Genomic DNA, 24,281 nt, shown 5'->3' with positions numbered 1-24,281 from the left:
TACACAAATGATCCTCATTGCAAGTTCATATCTACAAGTTCATCTAACTGGCTAAAATTCATTTAGATCCCCCAAATCAATACTTGCAGCATTTTCATGCTTGTTTGTGGACATGTGAACACTGGTGAAAATTCTGAGTGGCCCAATGTGCACATTCCCAGCTGAGGTCAAACAAGGCAACATTCTGCCTTCTTGCTTCAGCTCTCTCACATACTGTAAACAAGTGTCCCTTTCATGGTCTATTTAGTGCCATGTTTTTCACATTTTTATGCTTTCTGTTGGTGATTTTGCTGTTTCAAACAGCATCCAAGCATAATGCCAAAGTGCTGGCTAGTATTCAGTAGACAAAGGCTGTGATGTGCCTTATAGAGAAAATACATGTGCTAGATAGGTTTCGTTCAGGCATGAGTTATACAGGTTGAGTATCACTTATCTAAAATGCTTGAGATCAGAAGTGTTTTGGGTGTGGATTCTTTTGGATTTTGGAACGTTTGCATTATACTGATCAGCTGAGCATCCCTAATCTGAAAATGAGAAATCTGAAATCCTCCAGTGAGCATTTCCTGTGAGCGTCATGTTGGTGTTTAGATTTTGGAGCATTTTGGATTTTGGATTTTCAGATTAGGGATATTCTATCTGTAGTGCTGTTGGCTGTGAGTTTAACCCTAGTGAATCAACAGTATATATTAAATAAGGTGTGTTTAACAGAAACACACATAAAACAAGTTTATGTACTGATCAGCTGATGAAAATGTTACCAAACGCTCCTTGAAAACTCACTCATATTTATCCTAGGGACAGAGGTTCAGCATTCACTAATTCAGTGTTCACAGTAACTTTATAGAACATAGCTACCATGAATAATGAGAATCAACTGTATACGTATTTTTTAAACTTGTATTTCTCTTCTTCTTTCCCTCCTTCCTTTTGGAGTAAGTAGAGATGTCTCGGAAGCAATGGGGGAGGAGGGAAGGAAATGCCCTAAAAAATTTCATAAGTGATCTGAGAGATACAGATACAGGGACTAAAGATAAATCTGTGGTATGAAACTAACACTTCAACAATAAATTGAAAAGAAAACTTGGTAGTGCCAGAAGCAGATAACATAGGTTTATTCCATTCCCTCGACATCCCTTAGTGTCAAACCGTAGTACTTCAAGCTACAAAGTGGTTGTAAAAACTTACCACACTATAATTATCACACTATTGCAAGGACTTTGTTATGATAGAAGAAGTACAAAAACTATAAAGAGGTCTACAGCCAAAAGAAATTCATTGAATACTTGCAACTTCTTGGGTATGCCTGTACTGAAAAGTACCACTGCCGTCTGTAATATCTGTATTACTAAACGTTCCCTTCAGAAAGATGTTTTTAAAAGCCCCTTCCATACCTTACTCACCCAATATCCTCTCCACAGATCCCTTTCAAAAAGACACAGAAATTCAGTGGAGATATAGCACATTACTTTCATGTTAGTGTGAAATTCAAAAATTCAACATTAGAAAGGTCTTTCTCAGCTACTTCTTTTTACAGAATAGGACATAGGCTCAGAGAGAGTAAGTGACTTGCCCAAGGACATCAAACTAGTTATGGCAAAGTGAAGACAGTAACCTAGGAGAATTATTATGGATATTAAATTTTAAAATTTATTGCAGATGAGTATTATAAATGCCACTTGGATTATATCTCTCCCAAAACCATAAAGCATAGCTTATTAAGAACTAGAAAAAACAATGTTTCGTAATTCTCCTGTCATCTCTTAAACAGTGGTTTTAGTGGAAAAGGCTAACCTAGTTTTAAATTTTTATAATTAATTAGCCTTTATTGAAAAGGTCAATCTAGTTTCAACTTTTTACAACTATTTAAACAAATTTTGGAAAACAACTGTGTTACACAGCAGTTTATTTATTTGTAAACTTATCAGAGAATCATTATAACGCTCAAAGAGGTGTTATTGATTCAAATAATCCAGTTTATTTACAACATTCACATTAAATCTCAATTTTATTGTTATTGATGATACTAAAGGTAAAAAACTTAATATAATGATAAGAGTATTATTCATGAAAATAAATTTAAATTAAGCCTTATTTTCCTGAGAAGATTACTATATTTGAAAATATTTCTTACATTCAGAAATTTAAGGCTGGGCGCGGTGGCTCATGCCTGTAATCCCAGCACTTTGGAAGGCGGGCGGATCACGAGGTCAGGAGATTGAGACCATCCTGACTTACCTCGTGAAACCCCGTCTCTACTAAAAATACAAAAAAATTAGCCACGCGTGGTGGCAGGTGCCTGTAGTCCCAGCTACTAGGGAGGCTGAGGCAGGAGAATGGCGTGAACTCGGAGGCGGAGCTTTCAGTGAGCCGAGATCGCACCACTGCACTCCAGCCTGGGTGACAAAAAAAAAAAAAAAGAAATTCAATAATAAATTAGTTCATTAAACTGTTTTCCTCTGTTACTGGACAGTTATTAGAGAACATGAAAGTGATGAATACCTTAAAGATGGTGAAGTTACAGAGGTACTATAATTAGGTAAAAAGGAATAGAAAGTAGAAACAGGAAGGAAGGAAACTTGATTTATTTTAAAATGTTGCCTAGATGTGGTCCTGTCTCAGATTTGTGTTCAAATTTAAGCTTAGTGAGAACTTAACTTGTCACTGTGACAGTTTTAAACAATCTAACTTTTAAGAATTTAATCTACATTTAAGTTTCAAAGATCAAATACATTATATTAATGTATTTTTTCCTCAAAAGGATGGGCGAAACAATTTATTTTAATGACAAATGCCCAGATTTTACTTGAAAAGATAAAAGCTCACATGATTTTTTTTTTTTTTTTTTTTTTTTTTTTTTTTTTTTTTGAGATGGAGTCTCACTCCGTTTCCAGACTGGAGTGCAATGGCGCTATCTCGGCTCACTGCACACCCAGCTAATTTTTTGTATTTTTAGTAGAGACAGGGTCTCACCATGTTGGCCAGGCTGGTCTCGAACTCCTGACCTCAGGTGATCCACCCACCTCGGCCTCCCAAAGTGCTGGAATTACAGGCATGAGCCACTGCGCCCAGCCCACTCATATGATTTGATTCCAGGAGTGCAGTAGGGAGCCCAGAACATTTTACTGTGCCAAAAAATAAGTGCTCAAGTAAAGATGAGGAGATACAAAAGAACACAAGACCCAACTTGAGGGCATCCCACTGGCCATATCACATTTAGAACAATTAAAGCATCAAAAAGAATAATGATAATGGATTATAATACACTGAATAGGCCAGGCACGGTGGCTCATGCCTGTAATCCCGGCACTTTGGGAGGACGAGGCGGCAGAATCACGAGGTCAGGAGATCGAGACCACGGTGAAACCCCGTCTCTACTAAAAGTACAAAACAATTAGCCGGCCTTGGTGGCGGGCGCCTGTAGTCTCAGCTACTCGGGAGGCTGAGGCAAGAGAACGGCATGAACCCGGAAGGCGGAGCTTGCAGTGAGCCGAGATCGCGCCACTACACTCCAGCCTGGATGACAGAACGAGACTCCGTTCTGTCTGAATAAAAAGGAATTCATGAGTTTATATTGATACAATTTTTTTAATGGGGAAGGAGGAGAAGGAAGAGAAGGGAAAACTGTTCTGTTACAGAAGAATAACAACTAATAAATAGAAGGAATAACAGAAATTATAACCACCACAGTAATAACTGATTCAGGCAAGAATCAATGAATGCCAAATCTACTTGGTTAAAGATTATTAAGGAATAGCATATTCACACAGTTCAAAGAATAGTATCACAGGTGACTTATTAACTACCAAGGGAAAAGGACATCTTTACAATATAAAAACCTGGCAGATATTATCATATTTGAACATCCCAATAATGAGATAATCAGGCTCATGTGCCCCCGATTTGATGCACTGGGAAAGACACAATGTCACCTATGTAGCATCCCTGCCAAAAATATATAACCTGAATCTACTAATGAGGAAATAATCAGATGAATCCAAATTGAGGAATATTCTATGGAACAACTGGCCTGGACTATTTTAAAAAGTCAATGTCATAAAAGACAAAAAAGGAAGGAAAGGAGGGAGGAAGCAAGGAAGGAAAGGAGCGAGGAAGCAAGGGAGGAAAGGAGAAATGAAGGGAGGAAGGGAGGGAGGAAGGAATAAGGTTACAGAACTATTCTAGATTACAGAAGACTAAAGAGATGTGACAACTAAATGATCCATAATTGGAGCCTCCATTGAAAAAAATTAAAAGCTATTAGGGGCATTACTGGGAAAACTGGAGGATTCTGATATGAACAATATATTAAATAATATTGTATCAATGCTAAATTGCTTGAAATAATTGTATTGTGATTATATAGGAGAATTTATATAAGAGAATTTCTTGTTCTTAGGAGACAAATGATGAAGCATTTACAGGTAAAGTGCTATATTTGCAATTAATTCTCACAAGATTTAGGGAAAAAAGAGTGTGTGGGGCCAGGTGCAGTGGCTCATGTCTGTAATACCAGCACTTTGGAAGGCCAAGGCGGGCGGATCACCTGAGGTTGGGAGTTCGAGACCAGCTTGACCAACACGGAGAAACCCCATCTCTATTAAAAATACAAAATTAGCCAGGTGTGGTGGCGCATGCCTGTAATCCCAGCTACTTGGGAGGCCGAAGAAGGAGAATCGCTTGAGCCTGGGAGGCAGAGGTTGTGGTAAGCCAAGGTTGCGCCATTGTACTCCAGCCTGGGCAACAAGAGCAAAACTCCATCTCAAAAAAAAAAAAAAAAAAAAGATTGTGTGAATACAGAAAAAAAGAAAACATTCAATATATCAACAATTGGTAAATTTAGATAAAGAGCATATAAATGTTCACTGTGCTATTACAACCTTTTTTTACAGGTTTGAGATTTTTTAAAATAAAAGTTGAAGAAAGAAAAAGAAAAGGAAAGCAATATTATTTAATAAAAATAATAAGAAGCCAAATTATAATGTTCAGTGTCTATGGCACATAATAAAGGCTCAATAAATATTTGAATAAACGAATACATATCCTAGAAATATTTTTATAAGCATATTTTTGTCCTAGGAACAATTGTTAAGGAAACATTCCTAGGCTGGGTATGGCAGCTCACGCCTGTAATCCCAGCACTTTGGGAGGCCGAGGTGGGAGGATCACCTGATGTCAGGAGTTTGAGACCAGCCTGCGCAACATGGTGAAACCCTGTCTCACCTAAAAATACAAAAAATTAGCCAGCGTGGTGGCGTGAGCCTGTAGTCCCAGCTACCTGGGAGGCTAAGGCAGAAGAACTGCTTGAACCTGGGAGGCAGAGGTTGCAGTGAGCCAAGACTGTACCACTGCACTCCAGCCTCCAGCCTGGGCAGCTGAGCAAGACTCTGTCTCAAAACAAACAAACAAACAAACACCACACACTCAAACAAACAAAAAAAGAACCATTCCTGAGAGCGCCTGGAATTAAATGAATAGCTATGGTGAAGTCTGGCTGCTGGTACTGCGCTTTTTTTTAAACTTGCTGATTTTTGCTGCCATGAAAAATCAGCATCATCACAACCAGATTCAAAAAGGTATTGTTTCTATTCATCATTGTACTGGAAAAGAAGTAGAAAATAAAAAAGGTATCGACACCCAAAAGCAGTGTATTCTACAATTAAGTATTCTATGTAAAGTAAAAGTGCTGCACCTTTACTTATAAGGCATTAGAGTCAAGGAAAGCAAATGTTATCTAAAAGAAGTTGAAAGAACACCTAACTCTATTTGATTATTTGCTAAATAACATTTCTTTTCCCTTAAAAAGGAAAGCTAGTGAATGTATTTCTTATTCCCCATACCTTGATAGGAAATAAAATGTTTGAATTTTTAAAAAGTTATCACCTGTGACCAAAACTTATTTTTTAATAAAGATTAGAAATAAGTCAGCTTTGAGGTATTTTATTGATTTAAAGGGAAAGCTACAATTGCAGGCTAAACAGAAAAAGAAAGCAGATTACTTTAACTGAACACCACTCAAGATAATATGATATATGATGGGCTGGGCGAGGTGGCTTATGCCTGTAGTCGCAGCACTTTGGGAGGTTGAGGCTGGCGGATCACCTGAGGTCAGGAGTTTGAGACCAGCCTGGCCAACATGGTGAAATCTCATCTCTACTAAAAATACAAAAATTAGTCGGGCATGGTGGCACATGCCTGTAGTCCCAGCTACTCAGGAGGCTGAGGCAGGAGAATTGCTTGAATCCAAGGGGCAGAGGTTACAGTGAGCCGAGATCGTGCCACTACACTCTAGCCTGGGTGACAGAGCGAGACTGTCTCAAAAAAAAAAAAAAAAAACAAAAGATAATATGATGAAGAAAAGCTAATTGCTGCAAAGTAAGTAAAAATGTCTATTATGGTCTTTTATTTTCCATGATTTCTTAGTGTCTTATACAAGTAACCATTGGAGTTAAGTAATTATTTCAAATGAACTACAAATTTGTAGTTACTTATGAACAAAAATCTAGTTTAGCTTTTTAATTATGCTAAATGACACATATAATTATTCTTTAATATGGAAATCTGGTATGTAGAATTTCACCATTATGAAATTTATATATCAAGGAAGTAATAAATATGCCCAGCAGATATTCCCTAAAAATTCTATACCATTTTAGAGGTTTTCTTTCTTTGCTTTTACCATGATGTTCTTCCTAAATTATCAATAACACATATATTAACTATAGTTTTTCATTATCCTGAGGAATCAATGTCAGAGAAATAATAATATTTGTGACATCAGGTTAAGGAAAAAGAAGTAATGAAGGAACTGATTTTTTTGTTCATTTTGTTAATTATTATAGTACTAAGTCCTACCCTTACTGTATTTGTACCCAGAATTGGGAAAGATGTTAACAGTGTTTCACATAGCTTCATACTCCATAAGTCAGTTTATCCAAGTATTACTTCTTGGCTAGCATTCTGTCTGTTACCACTTTCTGAATCCTATTGTTCCTTCAAGTACTACTGAATAGCATACTCTAGTATATTGGACATTACTGAAAAAGAAGGATTCTGTAGATAGACATTTTTAAAATAGGAGCTTCTTTTTAGTAATTATCTATGGTAATGAGAGCTTGTATAGGAATGCAAACTTCTAGTGAGTGGAATTTTTTTCCCCATACATTCTAGCTCATTGAGAAGGAATTTTGTTAATTGAGAGAATATACTTTTGTAACAGTTTTTATTGCTTCTTTCTCTCCTAAAATTTGAATACTGCTGCCTCATGCTGTAACAAAAGAGTTGTCAGACAAATCAATGATCAACGACTCTATACTGTTTTTTGTTTTGTTTTGTTTTGTTTTTGAGACAGATTCTGTTCTGTTGCCCAGGCTGGAGTGTAGTGGCATGATATTGGCTCACTGCAGCCTTGACCTCCTGGGCTCAAGTGATCTTTCAGCCTCAGCCTCCCAAGTACGTGGAGCTAGAGGTGCCTGGCTAATTTTTTATTTTTATTTTTTAGAGATGGGATCTTGCTACATTGCCCAGGCTAGTCTCAAACTCCTGGGCTCAAGCAATCCTCCCGCCTCAGCCTCCCAAAGTGCTGGGATTACAGGTGTGGGCCACAATGTCCAGCCTGTCCCTGTATCTTTATATGTTTACTGTAAGTAGAAGAACAGCATAAACCTCCCAGCTTGACCAACATGACAAAATCCCATCTCTACTAAAAATACAAAATTATTGCATGCCTGTAATCCCAGCTACTCGGGAGGCTGAGGAAGGAGAATGGCTTCATCCCGGGAGGTGGAGGTTGCAGTGAGCTGAGATCGTGCCATTGCACTCCAGCCTGGGCAACAAGAGTGAAACTCCGTATCAAAAAAAAAAAAAAAAGAAAAAGAAAAAAAAAAGATTACGATAAACCTTAACTAAAATACTATGCATTTTCTTCTTATTTTCCTCTTTTGCAAAAATGTGTTAAACTTCTGGATAATTAAGTAATGTAATTAGTTGGATTCTGATTAATATAGATGGAATTCATGTACATATCTTTTATATGCTCATATGCTCTTGTAGTCGTTAGTTTTAATTCTTAAAAATGTGATAATTGTAATAAACTTTTATTATATCTTATGTAAAATAATTGTGTGTCTGAGAGAGACTAAAACTCATGCCCTACTTCTCACGATTTCTCTTTCTCTTTTGTTTCCCTTTCACGGATAGAAGAATTATAGCCTCGGTATTTATGTATATTTTTGAAAGAGTGAAGTGGGGACTGAGAAGGTATATCTACATGCTATGCCTTTTGATAGCATTCTGTTTCAAATCTCCTTTTCTCATCACTGACTGGAACACAGTTGAAAAAATATTAAACTGATTTTGTGACGATGAATTTAGGAATTCCAGTTAGCTAAGGATTAGAAAAACTGATTTTCAGAGGCATACTCTGATCCAGAATGGGGCTTTAATATTGTATTATACTGAAATATAAGGCAGAGGTCTACTAAAATCTAGAGTACTTGAGCACCATAATACTCATCTCATTCAGTTGAAGTATTCAGGATCAATGATAAAGTCCATTCAGGACTCCTAAATAATAAAACATTTTTTTAAGAAAGTAATTATCAGTAACCTCTGGGTACCTGACCATACCAAAGTTAGCAAGTGATTCCAAAAATTTTTAATAGAATCCAGGCCTGATTTTACAAGTTAAATGAAAAAGAGTTCTAGGAAAAACCTTTCATTGGCACCTTTATGAATGATTACTTCTTCTTTTTTTTTTTTTTTTTTTGATACGGAGTCACTCTGTTGCCCAGGGTGGAGTACAGCAGCGCGATCTCGGCTCACTGCAACCTCCACCTCCTGGGTTCAAGCGATTCTCCTGCCTCAGCCTCCTGAGTAGCTGGGATTACAGGCATGCAACACCATGGCCAGCTAATTTTTTGTTGTATTTTTAGTAGACACGTGGTTTCATCATGTTGGCCAGGCTGATCCTGAACTCCTGTCCTCAGGTGATCTGCCTGCCTCGGCCTCTCAAAGTGATGGGATTACAGGCGTGAGCCACCGTGCCCAGCCTATGGATGGTTACTTCTTAAAATTCATACAAGTAATATAACATGTGTTTTTTAGAAGTCTTATTTAAGAAATTTGAAAGATATTAAGTTATAAGAAAAATTATCTTGCCAAGAATTTCAAAAGTCAGGAAATAGCAGCACTCACCCACCTTCACTAACCAGCTCACTATTGTCTGACTGTTTACAAGAGATGATCTTCTCCACTAGTTGGTTGTAGCTGCAGTTACCAACAGCTTTTACAATGTCATCAATCTAGAAAACAAATGACTGTCTCACTAATCATGGTAAGATTAGGAACAAAACAAAAGAAAGCCATATCACTCTTTAGAATTTTATTCTAATATAATACTAAATATAAAACTATTTACGAAAAACAAAATCAGCACTAAAATCAACACCCAACAGTTTCCAGGTTTGTTTACAGCTCAGTAGGACACATTATGAAAAATACTGCAGTTGTATTATTTTAATTATGCAAAATAAGATTAAATGGGATTATTACATGCAACTTTATTTCTTAAGGTCATAAACATGTATTTAAGTGATCAAAATAAAACATAAACTATTCCAGAAGAAAAAATAAGAAAATATCCATTTTTTTCTCCCAGCATAAAGTATCAAGTATTTTTTTTTAACTAAAAAACAAATGTTGCACATTCAAAGCAAGGCAACTTTAAATATGTTAATTTATAGGATTAATAAAATTATTCCATTTTATTACTTATTTCCTAGAAAAGTATAGTGGAGATATGAGTAGAGATAACTAATGTTATTTTCCTGAAGAAAAGTTAATATATGTTAATCGGGGATGGGATATGCGCCATGATTCTTATTTAATCTTTGTTTTTAGAGGTACAGCAGAAGAGTAAACTTAAACTTTTAAGCTATAGGAAAATAAAATTGGGCTTCTCTCTCTCCATTACACTTTGCTTTGACTATAGAAGAAAAAGAGGTTTCTACTGTCTAAACAACTTATATAGTTGCCTTTCCATACATAAAAATATATTTATATTTATTTATAAATTATTTATGTGTATTGCTGTATTAGTAAGTTATATACCTAATAAAACAAATACAAATTTTAGAATTACATAAATAAAAATAAGAGGGCCAATGTTTTCTTCCTACATTCAAATGATCACCTTGAAGACTTACTCTTTGAATACCACAGGTCTCAACATATATCTGCACAATACTCACAGCAGTGGTTTTCAAACTTGGGGAGCTTGTTAAAAAGATGTAAAAGAATTTCAGGCTCATGTTGCTTCTCAATTGTCTAAGTTTTCATTCCACTGCCCAGGTGATTCCGATGCATAGCGAAGTTTGAGAATCACCATTCTAGGCTATAATTTGTTTTCCTTGTTTATGAAAAAGTCTACAATACTAAAAGCCTCTTAACTCATACAGCTGGAACTGATGATTGGTTGAGTAAACAATCAGTTAATTCAAAAAGTCACAGCAGGAAATTGTGGAAAATGTTTACAGGCATAAATATCTTAAATACTGTTTTTTGTTTTTTTTTTTTTTTTTGAGATGGAGTCTCACTCTGCTGCCCAGGCTGGAGTGCAGTGGTGTGACCTCGGCTCACTGCAACCTCCACCTCCTGGGTTCAAGTGATTCTCCTGCCTCAGCCTCCTGAGTAGCAGGGATTACAGGCACCCGCCACCACACCTGACTAATTTTTGTTTGTTTGTTTGTTTGTTTTGAGATGGAGTCTCACTCTGTCGCCAGGCTAGAGTGCACTGACACAGTCTTGGCTCACTGCAACCTCTGCCTCCCAGGTTCAAGCGATTCTCCTGCCTCAACCTCCCTAGTAGCTGGGACTACAGGTACACGCCACCATGCCCAACTAATTTTTGTATTTTTAGTAGAGTTGCAGTTTCACTATGTTGGCCAGGATGGTCTTGAACTCCTGACCTCAAGTCCTCTGCCTGCCTCAGTCTCCCAAAGTGCTGGGATTACAGGTGTGAGCCACTGTGCCTGGCCCATATCTTAAACATTTCACATTAACTTAAAACACAAAAATGTATTCAATGGTCAATCTTTTGATGCAGTGCCAAATCCTTTTCTTTGCGAGAGGATCCTTGGGATAAGATTCTATGTACATTGCACAAAAAAACATCTATGAGTTCCAGCTTTGATTTATGTAAAATGAGAAGTTAGACCCTTAAGAAACAATTTGAGGGAACAATCTCTTCAGATGTTATTTTCCTCAACACCTTTACTTTATAGTGCTTTTCATAAGTGACTCAACTTCAGTAAGTATTTTCAAATAATCTGAATTTTCAATTCTAAGAAATCCACAAAAATATAGCTATACTAAGTTGGGTGTGGTGGCTCACACCAGTAATGCAAACAATTTAGGAGGCTGAGGCAGGAGGGTATCTTGAGGCTAGGAGTTCAAGACCAGTCTGAGTAACACAGCAAAACTCCTGTCTCTAAAAATAAAATAAAAATATTTTTGAGATTTTTTCTTACTCTGTCTCCCACGCTCTGTCACCCACGCTGGAGTGCAGTGGTGTGATCTGGGTCTCACTGTGTCACTCTCGCTGGAATGTAGTGGCGTGGTCACAGCCCACTGCACCCTTGACCTCCCAGGCTCAAGCAATCCTTCCACCTCAGCCTCCTGCATAGCTGGGACTACAGGCACACACCACCACACCCAGCTAATTTTTAAATTTTTTGTAGAGACAGGTCTCATTACGTTGTCCAGGCTGGTCTCAAACTCCTGGGCTCAAGCAATTCTCCCATCTTGGTCTTTCAAAATGTTGGGATTACAGGCGTTAGCCACCATGCAAGGCCTCTAAAACAATTTTTCTTTTTAATTAGCTGGACATGGTGGTGCACGTCCATAGTCCCAGCTATTCAAGAGGCTGAGGAAAGGATCGCTTGAGTCCAGGAGTTCAAGGCTGCAATGAGCTATGATCATGCTACTACACATCAGCCTGGGCAATGCAGCAAGACACTGTCTCTAAAACAAAACAAAACCCCCCAAAACCCAACTACAATAATAAACACAAGATCAATAGGCTGGGCATAGTGGCTCACGCCTGTAATCCCAGCACTTTGGGAGGCTGAGGTGGGCAGATCACCTGAGGTCAGCAGTTCCAGACCAGCCTGGCCAACACGAGGAAACCCCATCTCTACAAAAAATACAAAAAATTAGCCAGGCGTGGTGGTGGGCACCAGTAATCCCAGCTACTTGGGAGGCTGAGACAGGAGGATCACTTGAAACTGGGAGGTGGAGGTTGCAGTGAGCCGAGATCACACCTGGGTAGCAAGAACAAAAACACTGTCTCAAAAAAAAGATCAATATACAAAAATCAAATCTATTTCTCTAGAGTACTAATAAAAAAAGATTTCAAATATTCATAGACAGAATCTGTACATTAGTATTTCACTCAAGGCCAGGTGTAGTGGCTCATGTCTATAATCCCAACACTTTAGGTGGCTAGCAGGGGAGGACTGCTTCAGCCCAGAAATTTGAGACCATCCTGGGCAACGTAACAAGGCCCTGTCTTCACAAAAAATAAAAAATCTAGCCAGGCATGGGAGTGTGTGCCTATAGTCCCAGCTACTCAGGAGGCTGAGACAGGATTGCTTAAGCCCAGAAGTACCAGGTTGCAGTGAGCTATGATCACGCCACTGCACTCTAGCCTGGGTGTCAGAGTAAGATCTTGTCTTCCCCCACCCCCAGAATTCCAGTCATCCAATTTATTTGGATGCTTATTACATACTACTACATGCAAGGTGCCATTAGAGAATCTACAGACACAACAGTGAGCAAAATGGTTTATACTTTCATAAAGCTTATATTCTAGAGTAAAAGCAAATAATAAACCAAATCAACAAATACATAATGTAAGGTTGTTATATATAGTGGTATGCAGATGTTTGTTTTCACTGTAGTACAGTATTCCATAGAATATACCATAATGTGGTTATTCATTTGTCTTTTGATGGCTATTCAAGTTGTTTTCAGTTTGGGACTATGGCAAATAACACTGCTGTGAAAAATTCTAGGACATTTATCCTCTTCCACTCATCAAGAGTGTATGCCTTGCCAAATTGCTGAGTCTTAAGGAATGCTTAGCATCAACTTTAATGGATAAACCAAACTGGTTTCAAAAGTAGATGGCCAATTTCCACTCTCATCACAGGGAATGAGAATTCTCTATGCTGCACATCTTCACCAACATTTAATACTGTCAAACTTTTATTTTTTTATTTTTGTTTTTTGAGACAGGTCTCGCTCTGTCACCCAGGCTGGAGTGCAGTGGTGCGATCTCAGCTCACTGCAACCTCTGCCTCTCGGGTTCAAGCAGTTCTCTGCCTCAGCCTCCTGAGTAGCTGGGATTACAGGCACCCACCACCATGCCCGGCTAATTTTTGTATTTTAAAAGAGACAAGGTTTCACTATGTTGGCCAGGCGTCTCAAACTCCTGACCTCAGGTGATCCACCTGCCTTGGCCTCCCAAAGTGCTGGGATTACAGGCGTGAGCCACTGCGCCCGACGTAATACCATCAGACTTTTAAATGTTAGCCAGTCTGATGTATGTACAGTGGTCTCTAATTCTGATTTTAATTTGTATTTCTCTGATGACCAATTCATATGTTCATTGGCCACTTGGATATCTGTTTTTGTGAAGTGCCTATTCAAGTCATTTGCTCCTTTTTTTGGCTGGGCTATCTTTAAAAAATTATCTGTAGGAGCTCCTACTTTCTGAATATTAATCCTTTATTCATTTTTTAAAGTTGCAATTCATCTTCTACTCTGTGGCTTGCTTTTACATTCTGTTTGGAATGCCTTTAGATGAACACAAATTCTCAGTTTTAAGGTAGTCATGTTTACTAATGTTTCCTTACAGTTAGTAGGTTTGTATCTTGTTTTTGAAATCCCTCCCTACAGTGATGTCATAATATCAGGAACACAGTTTCAAACTTTTGTAGTTTTATTTTTTATAGTTAAACTTTTTTTTTCCCCCTCCATGTTTGTAGAGCCACAGGACCTTAGTATATTGCCCAGGCTGGAGTATGGTGGCTATTCACAGGTGCTATCATAGTGCACTGCAGCCTCAAACTCCTGGCCTTAAGTGATTCTCCTACCTCAGCCTCCTGAGTAACTGCGACTACAGGGATGCCACCTCACCTGGCTTTTACAGTTAAACTTTAATGCGCATGGAATAGAATTTTGCGGTGTGAGTTGTAGGAAACAGTTTCATTTTTTCCCTCTATGTCTACCTAATTGTCTTAGAACCTTTTGTTTAAAGGATTGCCTTTCCCCATTGCTCTAGAGTGCCCTAGTTCTATCTGTATAGTGATCTTTTTAGGCCTCTATTCTCTGTCATTGGTCTAATTCTTAATTACAATATTTAAAATACTTTATATGTGAGCTGGGCATGCTGATGAACGACTGCAGCCCCAGCTACTTGGGAGGCTGAGGTGGGAGGATTCCTTGAGCCATCTGAGGCTGCAGTGAGCTATGATCACACTACTGCACTCTAGTCTGGGCAACAGAGCAAGATCTTGTCTCAAAAAAACAAACAAGCAAACAAAAAAAGAATTAAAAATAAAAAGGCCGGGCGCGGTGGCTCACGCCTGTAATCCCAGCACTTTGGGAGGCCGAGGTGGGCGGATCACGAGGTCAGGAGATCGAGACCACGGTGAAACCCCATCTCTACTAAAAATACAAAAAATTAGCCGGGCGCAGTGGCGGGCGCCAGTAGTCCCAGCTACTCGGGAGGCTGAGGCAGGAGAATGGCGTGAACCCGGGAGGCAGAGCTTGCACTGAGCCGAGATTGCACCACTGCACTCCAGCCTGGGCGACAAAGCGAGACTCCGTCTCAAAAAAAAAAATAAAAAATAAAAAAAAGAATTCAGGCTTACATTCCTCAGACTGTCATTCTTCACAATCTAAATTATCTGGCATTGTCATCTGCCAGAATCCAACCTTGGATGTATAAACTGCTGGACATGTTGAGACTTTTCAGTGAAATTCTCAGAGTTGCCTTGCTTATAGTAAACCATCCTTCCATTCTCCTGAATCCCAGCAGCTTTTACCAATGGACAGAGATGAAAAAAAAGCACTGCCAAGTCCTTGCTATTATGATCTCTGGTTTCCTAGAGTTAATGGATGCACACATGTATGCTGCATTCCATCAGTCAATATTTACTTATGTGCCAGGCACTGTTCTAAATACTATGCCGAGTCCAGCCCTTATGAAACCTATATTCTAGTGGGAGATGACAGTTAATCAGGTAAAGAAATAATAGTCTTTTGGCTGGGCGTGGTGGCTCAGGCCTGTAATCCCAGCACTTTGGGAGGCCGAGGCAGACGGATCACGAGGTCAAGAGATCGAGACCATCCTGACCAACATGATGAAGCCCCGTCTCTACTAAAAATACAAAGATTAGCTGGGCATGCTGGTGCGCGCCTATAGTCCCAGCTGCTCAGGAGACTGAGGCAGGAGAATCACTTGAACCCGGGAGATGGAGGTTGCAGTGAGCCGAGATCACGCCATAGCACTCTAGCCTGGCGACAGAGTGAGACTCCGTCCAAAAAAAAAAGAAAAAGAAAAAAGAAAAAGAAGGAAATAATATCCTTTCTTCTTGAGCCAAGCACAGTGGCTCATGCCTGTAATGCAGCACTTTGGGAGCCCAAGGTGGGAGGATCGCTTGAGGCTAGGAGTTTCAGACCAGCCTGGGCAACATGGTGAAATCCTGTCTCTATAAAAAATACAAAAATTGCCAGGCGTGCTGGTGTGCACCTGTAGTCCCAACTACTGGGGGGCTGAGTAGGGAGGATTGCTTGAGCACAGGAGGTTGAGGCTGCAGTGAACCAAGACTGTGCCACTGCACTCCAGCCTGGGTGACACAGCGAGACTCTGTCTCAAAAAAACAAAAAACAAAAACAAAAAAACCCCATAAATACTTATAAGGATTTTAAATCTTATTTTAATTAAACTGGATGCTTTTAAGGCAATGAGGAGGGAAGGGTAAAGGGAAGGATTTATTTTACAAAGATCATGCTAAGTTCAAGACAATTCAACAGGGTAAGAATAACCTTTTCAGCAAATGGTACTAGGGCAACTGGCTATCTACATGTATATGAATAAAGTTGGGCCCTTTCCTCGAACCACATACAAAAATTAACCCAACATTGACCATATTCATAAATGTAAGTGCTAAAACTATAAAACTCTTAATAGAAAATAAAGAACTAAATCTTCTTGATTTTTGGTTAGGCAAAGCCCTCTTAGATAGGACACCAAAAGCATAAGGGACAAAAGAAAAAATAAAGTGAACTTCACTGAAATTAAGTCCAGGCACAGTGGCTCACATTTGTAACCTCGGCACTCTGAGAGGCTGAGGTGGGAAGACTGCTTGAGGCCAGGAGTTCAAGACCAGCCTGGGAGTTCAAGCGTGTCATACAGTGACACGCCGTTTCTTAAAAAAAAAAAAAAAAAAAAAAAAAGTAAAAATTAAAGAATATTTCCAAGTCATATATCTGACAAGAGATTTGTGCTTAGAACACATCAAGAACATTTGCAACTCAATTACAAAAAGACACATAGCCAAATTAAAAAAATGGGGAAAAGGGCTGGACATGGTGGCTCACAGCTGTAGTCTCACACTTTGGGAGGCTGAGGAGGGAGGATCATTTGAGCCCAGGAGTTCGAGACCAGCCTGAGCAATATGGCGAGATCTCATTTCTACAAAAAATTAAAAAGTGAGCAGGGTATGGTGGCATGTGCCCAGCTACTTAGGAAGCTGAGGCAGGAGGATCACATGAGCTCAGGAGTTTGAGGCTGCAGTGAGCTATGATCATGCCACTGCACTCCAGCCTGGGTGACTCAGTAAGACCCTGTGTCAAAAAAAAAAAAAAAACAAAAACAAAACTCAACTGTAAAGAACCAATCTAATTAGAAAGTGGGCAAAAGACATGAAGAGAAATTTTACTAAAAAGAATATGCAAATGGCAAACAAGCACATCAAAAGATGTTCAGCATCATTAGCCGTTAAAGAAATGCAAATTAGGCTGGGTGCGACGGCTCACGCCTGTAATCTCAGCACTTTGGGAGGCCGAGGCAGGTGGATCACCTGAAGTCAGGAGTTCATGACCAGTCTGACCAACATGGTGAAACCCTGTCTCTACTAAAAATACAAAAAAATTCGCCAGGCGTGGTGGTGGGCGCCTGTAATCCCAGCTACTCGGGAGGTCGAGGCAGGAGCATCACTTGAACCTGGGAGGAGGAGGGTGCAGTGAGCAAAGATTGTGACACTGCACTCCAGCCTGGGCAACAGAATGATACTCCATCTCAAATTAAAAAAAAAAAAAAAAGAAATGCAAATTAAAACTACAGTGAAATATTGCTACCTAAGAATGGCTAAAATAAAAAATAGTGACAACATTAAATGCTGATGAAGATGCAGAGAAACTGGATCACTCATATGTTACTGGTGGGAATGTAAACTTTTCTACAGGTAATCTAGCAAACAGTTTGTCGCTTTCTTAAAAAAAAAAAATACACAAGTTAACGGGGCATAATGGTGCATGCCTGTAGTCCCAGCTACTTGGGAGGCTGCGGCAAGAGGATCACTTAAGCCCAGGAATTCAAGTCCAGCCTGGGCAACAAAGAGACCCTGTCTCTTAAAAAACAAACAAACAAACACACAAACCCACAAGCAACTACAATATAACCCACCAACTGCACTCCTGGGCATTTAACCCAGAGAAATGAAAAACGTACCTGTACACAAATGTTTACAGCAGTTTGAGATAGAGTCTTGCTCCATCACCCAGGCTGGAGAGAAGTGGCATGATCTTGGCTCACTGCAGCCGCCACCTCCTGGGTTCAAGTGATTCTCCTGCCTCAGCCTCCCCAAGTAGTTGGGATTACAGGCACACGCCATGACAGCCAGCTGATTTTTGTATTTTTAGTAGAGACGGGGTTTCGCCATGTTGGCCAGGCTGGTCTCGAACTCCTAGTCTCAAGTGATTCACCCGCCTCAGCCTTCCAAAGTGCTGAGATTACAGGCGTGAGCCACCGTGCCCGGCAGGAAAACACCCAGATGCTCTTTAACAAGTAAAACTGCGGTAGGTCCACACCACAAAATACTACTCAGTAATGAACAGAAGCAAACTATTGATAGATGCAACAATCTGGATGATGCTTTGGAGACTTATGGTGAGTATGAAATGCAATCCAAAAAGATTACACACTGTATATAATATTCTCAAAATAACAAAATTATAGAAATGGAGAAAGATTAGTGGTTGTCAGGGGTTAAGAAGAGGGTAAGGGTGTGAAAGAAGTGGGTGTGGATATAAAAGGGCATCAGGCGGGATTCTTGTGTTAACAGAAATGTGCCGTATCTTGATTTTATTTATTTACTTATTTCTCTATTTATTTTGAGACAGGGTCTCGCTCTTTCTCTCAGGCTGGAACGCAGTAGTGTGATCACAGCTCACTGCAGCTTCAACCTCCTGGGCACAAGTGATCCTCCCACCTCAGCTTCCTGAATAGCTGGGACTACAGGCATGTTCCATCATGCCTAGCTAATTTTTTATTTTTGTAGAAATAAGGTTTTGCCATGCTGCCCAGACTAGTCTTGAATTCCTGGGCCCAACTGATCCTCTTGCCTTGGCCTCCCAAAGTTCTAGGATTACAGGCATGAGCCACTGTGTCCAGCCATGTATCTCGACTTTATTAATGTCAATTTCCTGGTTTTGATATTTTACTAAATTTTGCAAAATTACTAAATTTTCCCATTGGGGAAAACTGGGTAAAAGGTATGAGGGATCATTCTTTATTATTTCTTTTCTTTTTTTTTTTTTGAGACGGACTGTTGCTCTGTTGGCCAGGCTAGAATGCAGTGGCACCATCTCGGCTCACTGCAAACTCCACCTCCCGGGTTTAAGTGATTCTCCTGCCTTGGCCTCCTGAGTAGCTAGGATTACAGGCGCCCGCCACTGCACCCAGCTAATTTTTGTATTTTTTAGTAGACACAGGGTTTCACCATCTTGGCCAGACTGATCTCGAACTCCTGACCTCATGATCCACCCGCCTTGGCCTCCCAAAGTATTGGGATTACAGGCGTGAGCCACTGCGCCCAGCCTGTTCTTTATTATTTCTTACACTGGCATGTGAATCTATAATTACCTCAAAATAAAAAGTTTAATTTATAAAAAAGGTAAATTCTCACCTCATACCATAAAACAAAATAAATTTGAAAGGCATTGGCTGGTATGATTCCTTTGTCTTTTTCTTTTAAAGTTTACAATTAACCAATATTATTTTGAAATTTGAATCTTACTTTATGTTAAAAAATGTAAGTAAGTGAAAATAATATTAAAACAGTATAGGAGTAGACACAACACAGATCAGTGGAAAAGAGAAGACTCTAACCTATTTAAAAATTGAGTATGTTATAGTAGAATTATTTTTTCCTTTCACCCTTCCAATTGACTCTCCATTTCTTCTCTATTCGGGAGACTAACCTCTATGGACTGCAGCAACTGGAATTCCTACTCTCTAATAATCAGCTGAATTTGGCCAAAGGGAGCTACTAGAGGAAATCAGAAATTGGGAGTCAGAGAATGTATTACCTATGCTCTTTCCCTGCTGGGCCATAGCTTGGGGGTAGTATTCCTCTCCTGAAGGTCACATCTCCTGGTCAGGAGCTCTGTGCTTTACTAATCAATCTTGCTGTGTTCTGCTAAGTATTCCCTCTCCTTGTCTCTTCAGAGTTAGGAGTGGCAATTATTTTCTGCTGTTGCTAGGTCTAAGATGCTACACCATCTCTTACTTGTTCCCCTTAACTTTGCCCACACCTTTGTAAATAGTCTCTTCATTAAACTTTTGACAGTTATCCTTAAGTGTGTCGTCTCCTTCTTGCCAGGACCCTGATACGCTTAACAAGAGGCAAAATCTGGATTGCTAGACTAATATACCAAAGGTCAATGTACATTTAGAAATGTACAGTTAGAGTGATGGATATATGGGGGTGCCTTTTTAAAATAAATGTTTGGGTAATACAAAATCTCTTTTCAAAGCTATGCAATAAAGAATACGGTCTTGCCCAAAGAGAGGTTTGACCTTTGTCCCAGCTCCTGTGAAATAACTTCTAAATCTTGGCATTTCCGTACCAATAGGAGTGACTGTGTTATTTATTGTGGGCCCCTTGGGCCATACCTGCAGTTTATACTAATGATGGATCCCTTGAACCACATGGTGTCAGCTCAGCTTCCAGGGAGGGAAGGGTAGGAGTCTGGGTTCAATTACATGGGCAATAAATTAAATCATACCTACATAATGAAATCTCAATAAAAAATCTGAACACTGAAGGTGGGGTGAACTTCCAGGATTGGCAGCACTCCATGCATATTGTCATACATCAATTCCAGGAGGGTATGATGTCCTGAGGATCCAAGGGAAGCTTCACAGTTGGAACCCTCCTAGATTCTGCCGTTATGTGTCTCTTTCCTTTGCTAATTTTAACCTGTATCTTTGCCCTGTAATAAACTGTAATGGTGAGTATAAAAGGTTTCAGGGAGTCCTGTTAGTCACTCTGGTGAATTACTGAACCTGAGGGTAGTTTTGGGAAACCTCTGAACTTGTGATTGGTGTGAGAAGTACGGGTGGTCTTCTATGAGCTCTTCCCTCTAACCTTGTAGTTGGGCCCTAGCTCCTTAGAGTTGCGGTCAGAAGCCTTGGGCAGACTTAGTAGTCTGGAGGACTCTGTTCTTAACCTCATAGTTTGGCTAATTCCAGGCAAAAGTACAAAAAAAGTAAGTAACAAAAAATATAAATTGAGATTAATTTGCCAAATTAATACATTTTTCCTGTATTTGTGTTTACATAATTTAAATTCTTCGACTTACCTGAGGGTCTACTAACCACCCATGGTACAAAGGAATATCAAGAAGATCAAATACTATGCATTCTGGTGTATATTCAAACACTCGAACACCAGTGAATCTTACATTTACATCCAGGCCTGTCTGTAGTTTGTGCAAAATTGCCATGGCATCACTCATATTCTGAAAATAGAAAAGGGGAAAGTTCTAATTCAGAAACATCAAAACGAGAACAAAAAAGATATTCAAGTACAAGCACATTTACTTTTAATTTTCCATTTTATCCAATAAATTCAATTCAACATATTTTTATTATTGAGTATCTACTATGTGTCAGAAGCTAGTTGGAGTTTGAAAGATATAACAATGAATAAAACAGACACTGAGGTGGGCGGATCACTTGAGGTCAGGAGTTTGAGACCAGCCTGGCCAACATGGTGAAACCCTGTCTCTGAAAATACAAAAATTAGCTGGGCGTAGTGGCATGTGCCTGTAGTCCCAGCTACTTGGGAGGCTGAGGTGGGAGGATCACTTGAACCCAGTAGGTGTAGGTTGCAGTGAGCCGAGATTGTGCCACTGCATTCCAGCCTGGGCAACAGAGCGAGACTCTGTCTCAAAAAACGAAACAAAACAAGACAAAGTCCATGCTCTTATGCAACTAACATTCTATTGGGAGAGATAAATATGTATATATATAAAACAATGTCAAGTATTAGTAAGAAAAACTGAACAAGATGAAGTTGTAGAGAGTAACAGAAATGAAGGACCTATTTTAGACCACAAAGTCTAAAGTCAAATGTTTTTCAAGTCAAAGAGGAAGAAGGCCTCTCCTACTGGTGAATCTAAAATAACTGAAAGTAGGATCTTGAACAGACAGTTGTACACCCACGCTCATTGCAACATTATTCATAATTCTTTATCTATTCTTAGTTACAACTGACAAATGAATAAAGAAAATGAGATATATACATACAATGGAATATTATTCAGCCTTAAAAAAAAGGAAATCCTGTCAGATGCTACAACCAGATGAACCTTGAGGACATCATGCTGAGTGAAATAAGCCAGTCACAAAAGTAAAAATACTGTATGATTCTACTTATATGAGATATTTAGAGTCATCAAAATCATAAAAACAGAAAGCAGAATGGTTGTTTCCAGGGGATTGGGGGAAGTGGAAAAGGGGGGTTGTTTGATGGATATAGGGTCTCACTCTGTTGCCCAGGCTAGAGTGCAGTGGTATGATCATGGCTCACCACAGCCTCAACTCCTGGGCTCAAGTGATCCTCCCATCTCAGTCTCCCATGTAGCTGGGGCTACAGGTACATGCTACCATGCCCAGCTAATGTTTTTGATATTTTGTAGAGACGGGGTCTCACTGTGTTACCCAGGCTGGTCCTGAATTTCTGAGCTCAAGTGATTCTCCGCCTCAGCCTCTCAACGTATTGGGATTACAGACATAAGCCACCACGTCTGGCAAGTCTCAGTTTTAAAGATGAAAAAGTGGCTGGGCACGGTGGCTCACACCTGTAATCCCAGCACTTTGGGAGGCTGAGGCGGGTGGATCACGAGGTCAGGAGATCGAGACCATCTTGGCTAACACGGTGAAACCCCATCTCTACTAAAAATACAAAAAATTAGTCGGGCATGGTGGTGGGCACCTGTAGTCCCAGCTACTCGGGAGGCTGAGGCAGGAGAATGGCGTGAACCCAGCAGGCGGAGCTTGCAGTGAGCCGAGATTGTGCCACTGCACTCCAGCCTGGGTGACAGAGCGAGACTCTGTCTCAAAAAAAAAAAAAAAAAAAAACCCATATATTTTATAATATGTGGTTTTTAACACAATTAAAAAAAATAGAAATGAGCTATCAAGCCATGAAAAGACACAGAGGAAACTTAAATACGTAGTAGTAAAGAAAACAAGCTAATATGAAAAGGCTACATACTGTATAATTCCAAATGACATTCTGGAAAGGGCAAGTATACAGAGACAGTAAAAAAGATCAGTGGTTGCCAAGGATTAAGGGAAGGGAGGAATGAACAGGCAGAGTACAGAGAACTTTTAGGACAGTGAAACTATTCTGTATGATACTGTAATGGTAGATATGTGTCATTATACATTTTTCAAAATCCATAGAATATACAGAACCAAGAAAGAGTAAATTATAGACTCTGGGTGATAATGATGTGGCATTGCCAGTTTATCAATAATAAATGAACCACTCTGGTGCAGGATGTTGACAGTGGGGGAAGCTGTGTGTGTGGGGTTAGGAGGAACAGGAGGTATATAGAAAGCCTCAGTACTTTCCATACTTAATTTTGCAGTGAATGCACTGAAAAGGAAGGAAGGATGGAAGGAAGGGAGTGAGGGAGAGAGGGAGGGAAGGGAGTGGGGAGTGTAAATGGGAGAGGAAAGAAGGAGAGGGAGGTGAGGGAGACAGGCCTCCTTGAAAATGACACTAGAATAGAGACTACAGTGAGCACTAAATGTTAGGAAGCTCTGGGCAAAGAGCATTCCAAAGTAGATGCCAGTGCAAAAACGAGTTTATTACTGTGTCCATGGAATAGCATGGGGCCCAGTGCGGCTGGGACAAAATAAAAGTGAAAAGTTGTAGGAGATAAAGTCTAAGAGACAGGCAGAGGCTGGGTCACAAAGACTTGTTTGTCAAATTAAGGAGTCATTCTGTCCACATCAGTTTTCTCAATAAATGTAGTCATATACATCTGGAATAAAGACTATTTTAGGCCGGGCGCAATGGCTCACGCCTGTAATCCCAGCACTTTGGGAGGCCGAGGCGGGCGGATCACAAGGTCAGGAGATCGAGACCATCCTGGCTAACACGGTGAAACCCCGTCTCTACTAAAAAATACAAAAAAATTTTAACCAGGCGTGATGGCGGGCGCTGTAGTCTCAGCTACTCGGGAGGCTGAGGCAACAGAATGGCGTAAACCCGAGAGGCGGAGCTTGCAGTGAGTGGAGATCGCGCCACTGCACTCCAGCCTGGGCGACAGAGCAAGACTCCGTCTCAAAAAAAAAAAAAAAAGACTATTTCAAAATGCTTTTCTAAGCACGTTAACACATTAAGTATGGACATATGTATAGACAATACATTTGAAAGAATAAAGAAAAACCAATACATAAAATTTAACACACTTTTACTGAATCCCTACTGCTAATCAGACATTGTACAAGATACTAAAGATACAAAATACGAACAGTAGACTATAGTTTGTAGAGGGGTTTGATAATAAAAAGGGTGAAAATGAAGGAAATCTTACATTAAAACTACGGATTCTCTTTGGAATTTGAAAAAGACAAATTTAGGTTACAAAAATGAAGTTCTGTTTTATGAAATAATTCATAAAATTCCATTCTA

At 39.6% G+C, this 24,281-nt stretch overlaps 1 protein-coding gene across 7 annotated transcripts in view; it reads right to left on the bottom strand.

The window, feature by feature from the left end:
• The window catches only part of MINDY2 (MINDY lysine 48 deubiquitinase 2), a 97,587-nt gene that overhangs the window by 34,382 nt on the left and 38,924 nt on the right, over window positions 1-24,281 (bottom strand). For 4 of the 7 annotated variants that reach the window (XM_031002533.3, XM_031002534.3, XM_031002535.3 and 1 more), the window contains 2 exons: window positions 20,932-21,090; window positions 9,197-9,299 (listed from right to left, as the gene is read on the bottom strand). In XM_031002533.3, coding sequence (XP_030858393.1) covers window positions 9,197-9,299; window positions 20,932-21,090 — 262 coding nt within the window. The remainder of the gene's footprint in view (window positions 1-9,196; window positions 9,300-20,931; window positions 21,091-24,281) is intronic. The other 3 variants (XM_055363134.2, XM_055363135.2, XM_063699023.1) reach the window with 1 other exon arrangement.

This window comes from Gorilla gorilla, chromosome 16 (assembly GCF_029281585.2).
Source record: "Gorilla gorilla gorilla isolate KB3781 chromosome 16, NHGRI_mGorGor1-v2.1_pri, whole genome shotgun sequence".
Taxonomy (NCBI): domain Eukaryota; kingdom Metazoa; phylum Chordata; class Mammalia; order Primates; family Hominidae; genus Gorilla; species Gorilla gorilla.
Note: the sequence above shows the minus strand (reverse complement) of the source record. Positions and strands in the feature narration are given on the sequence as shown.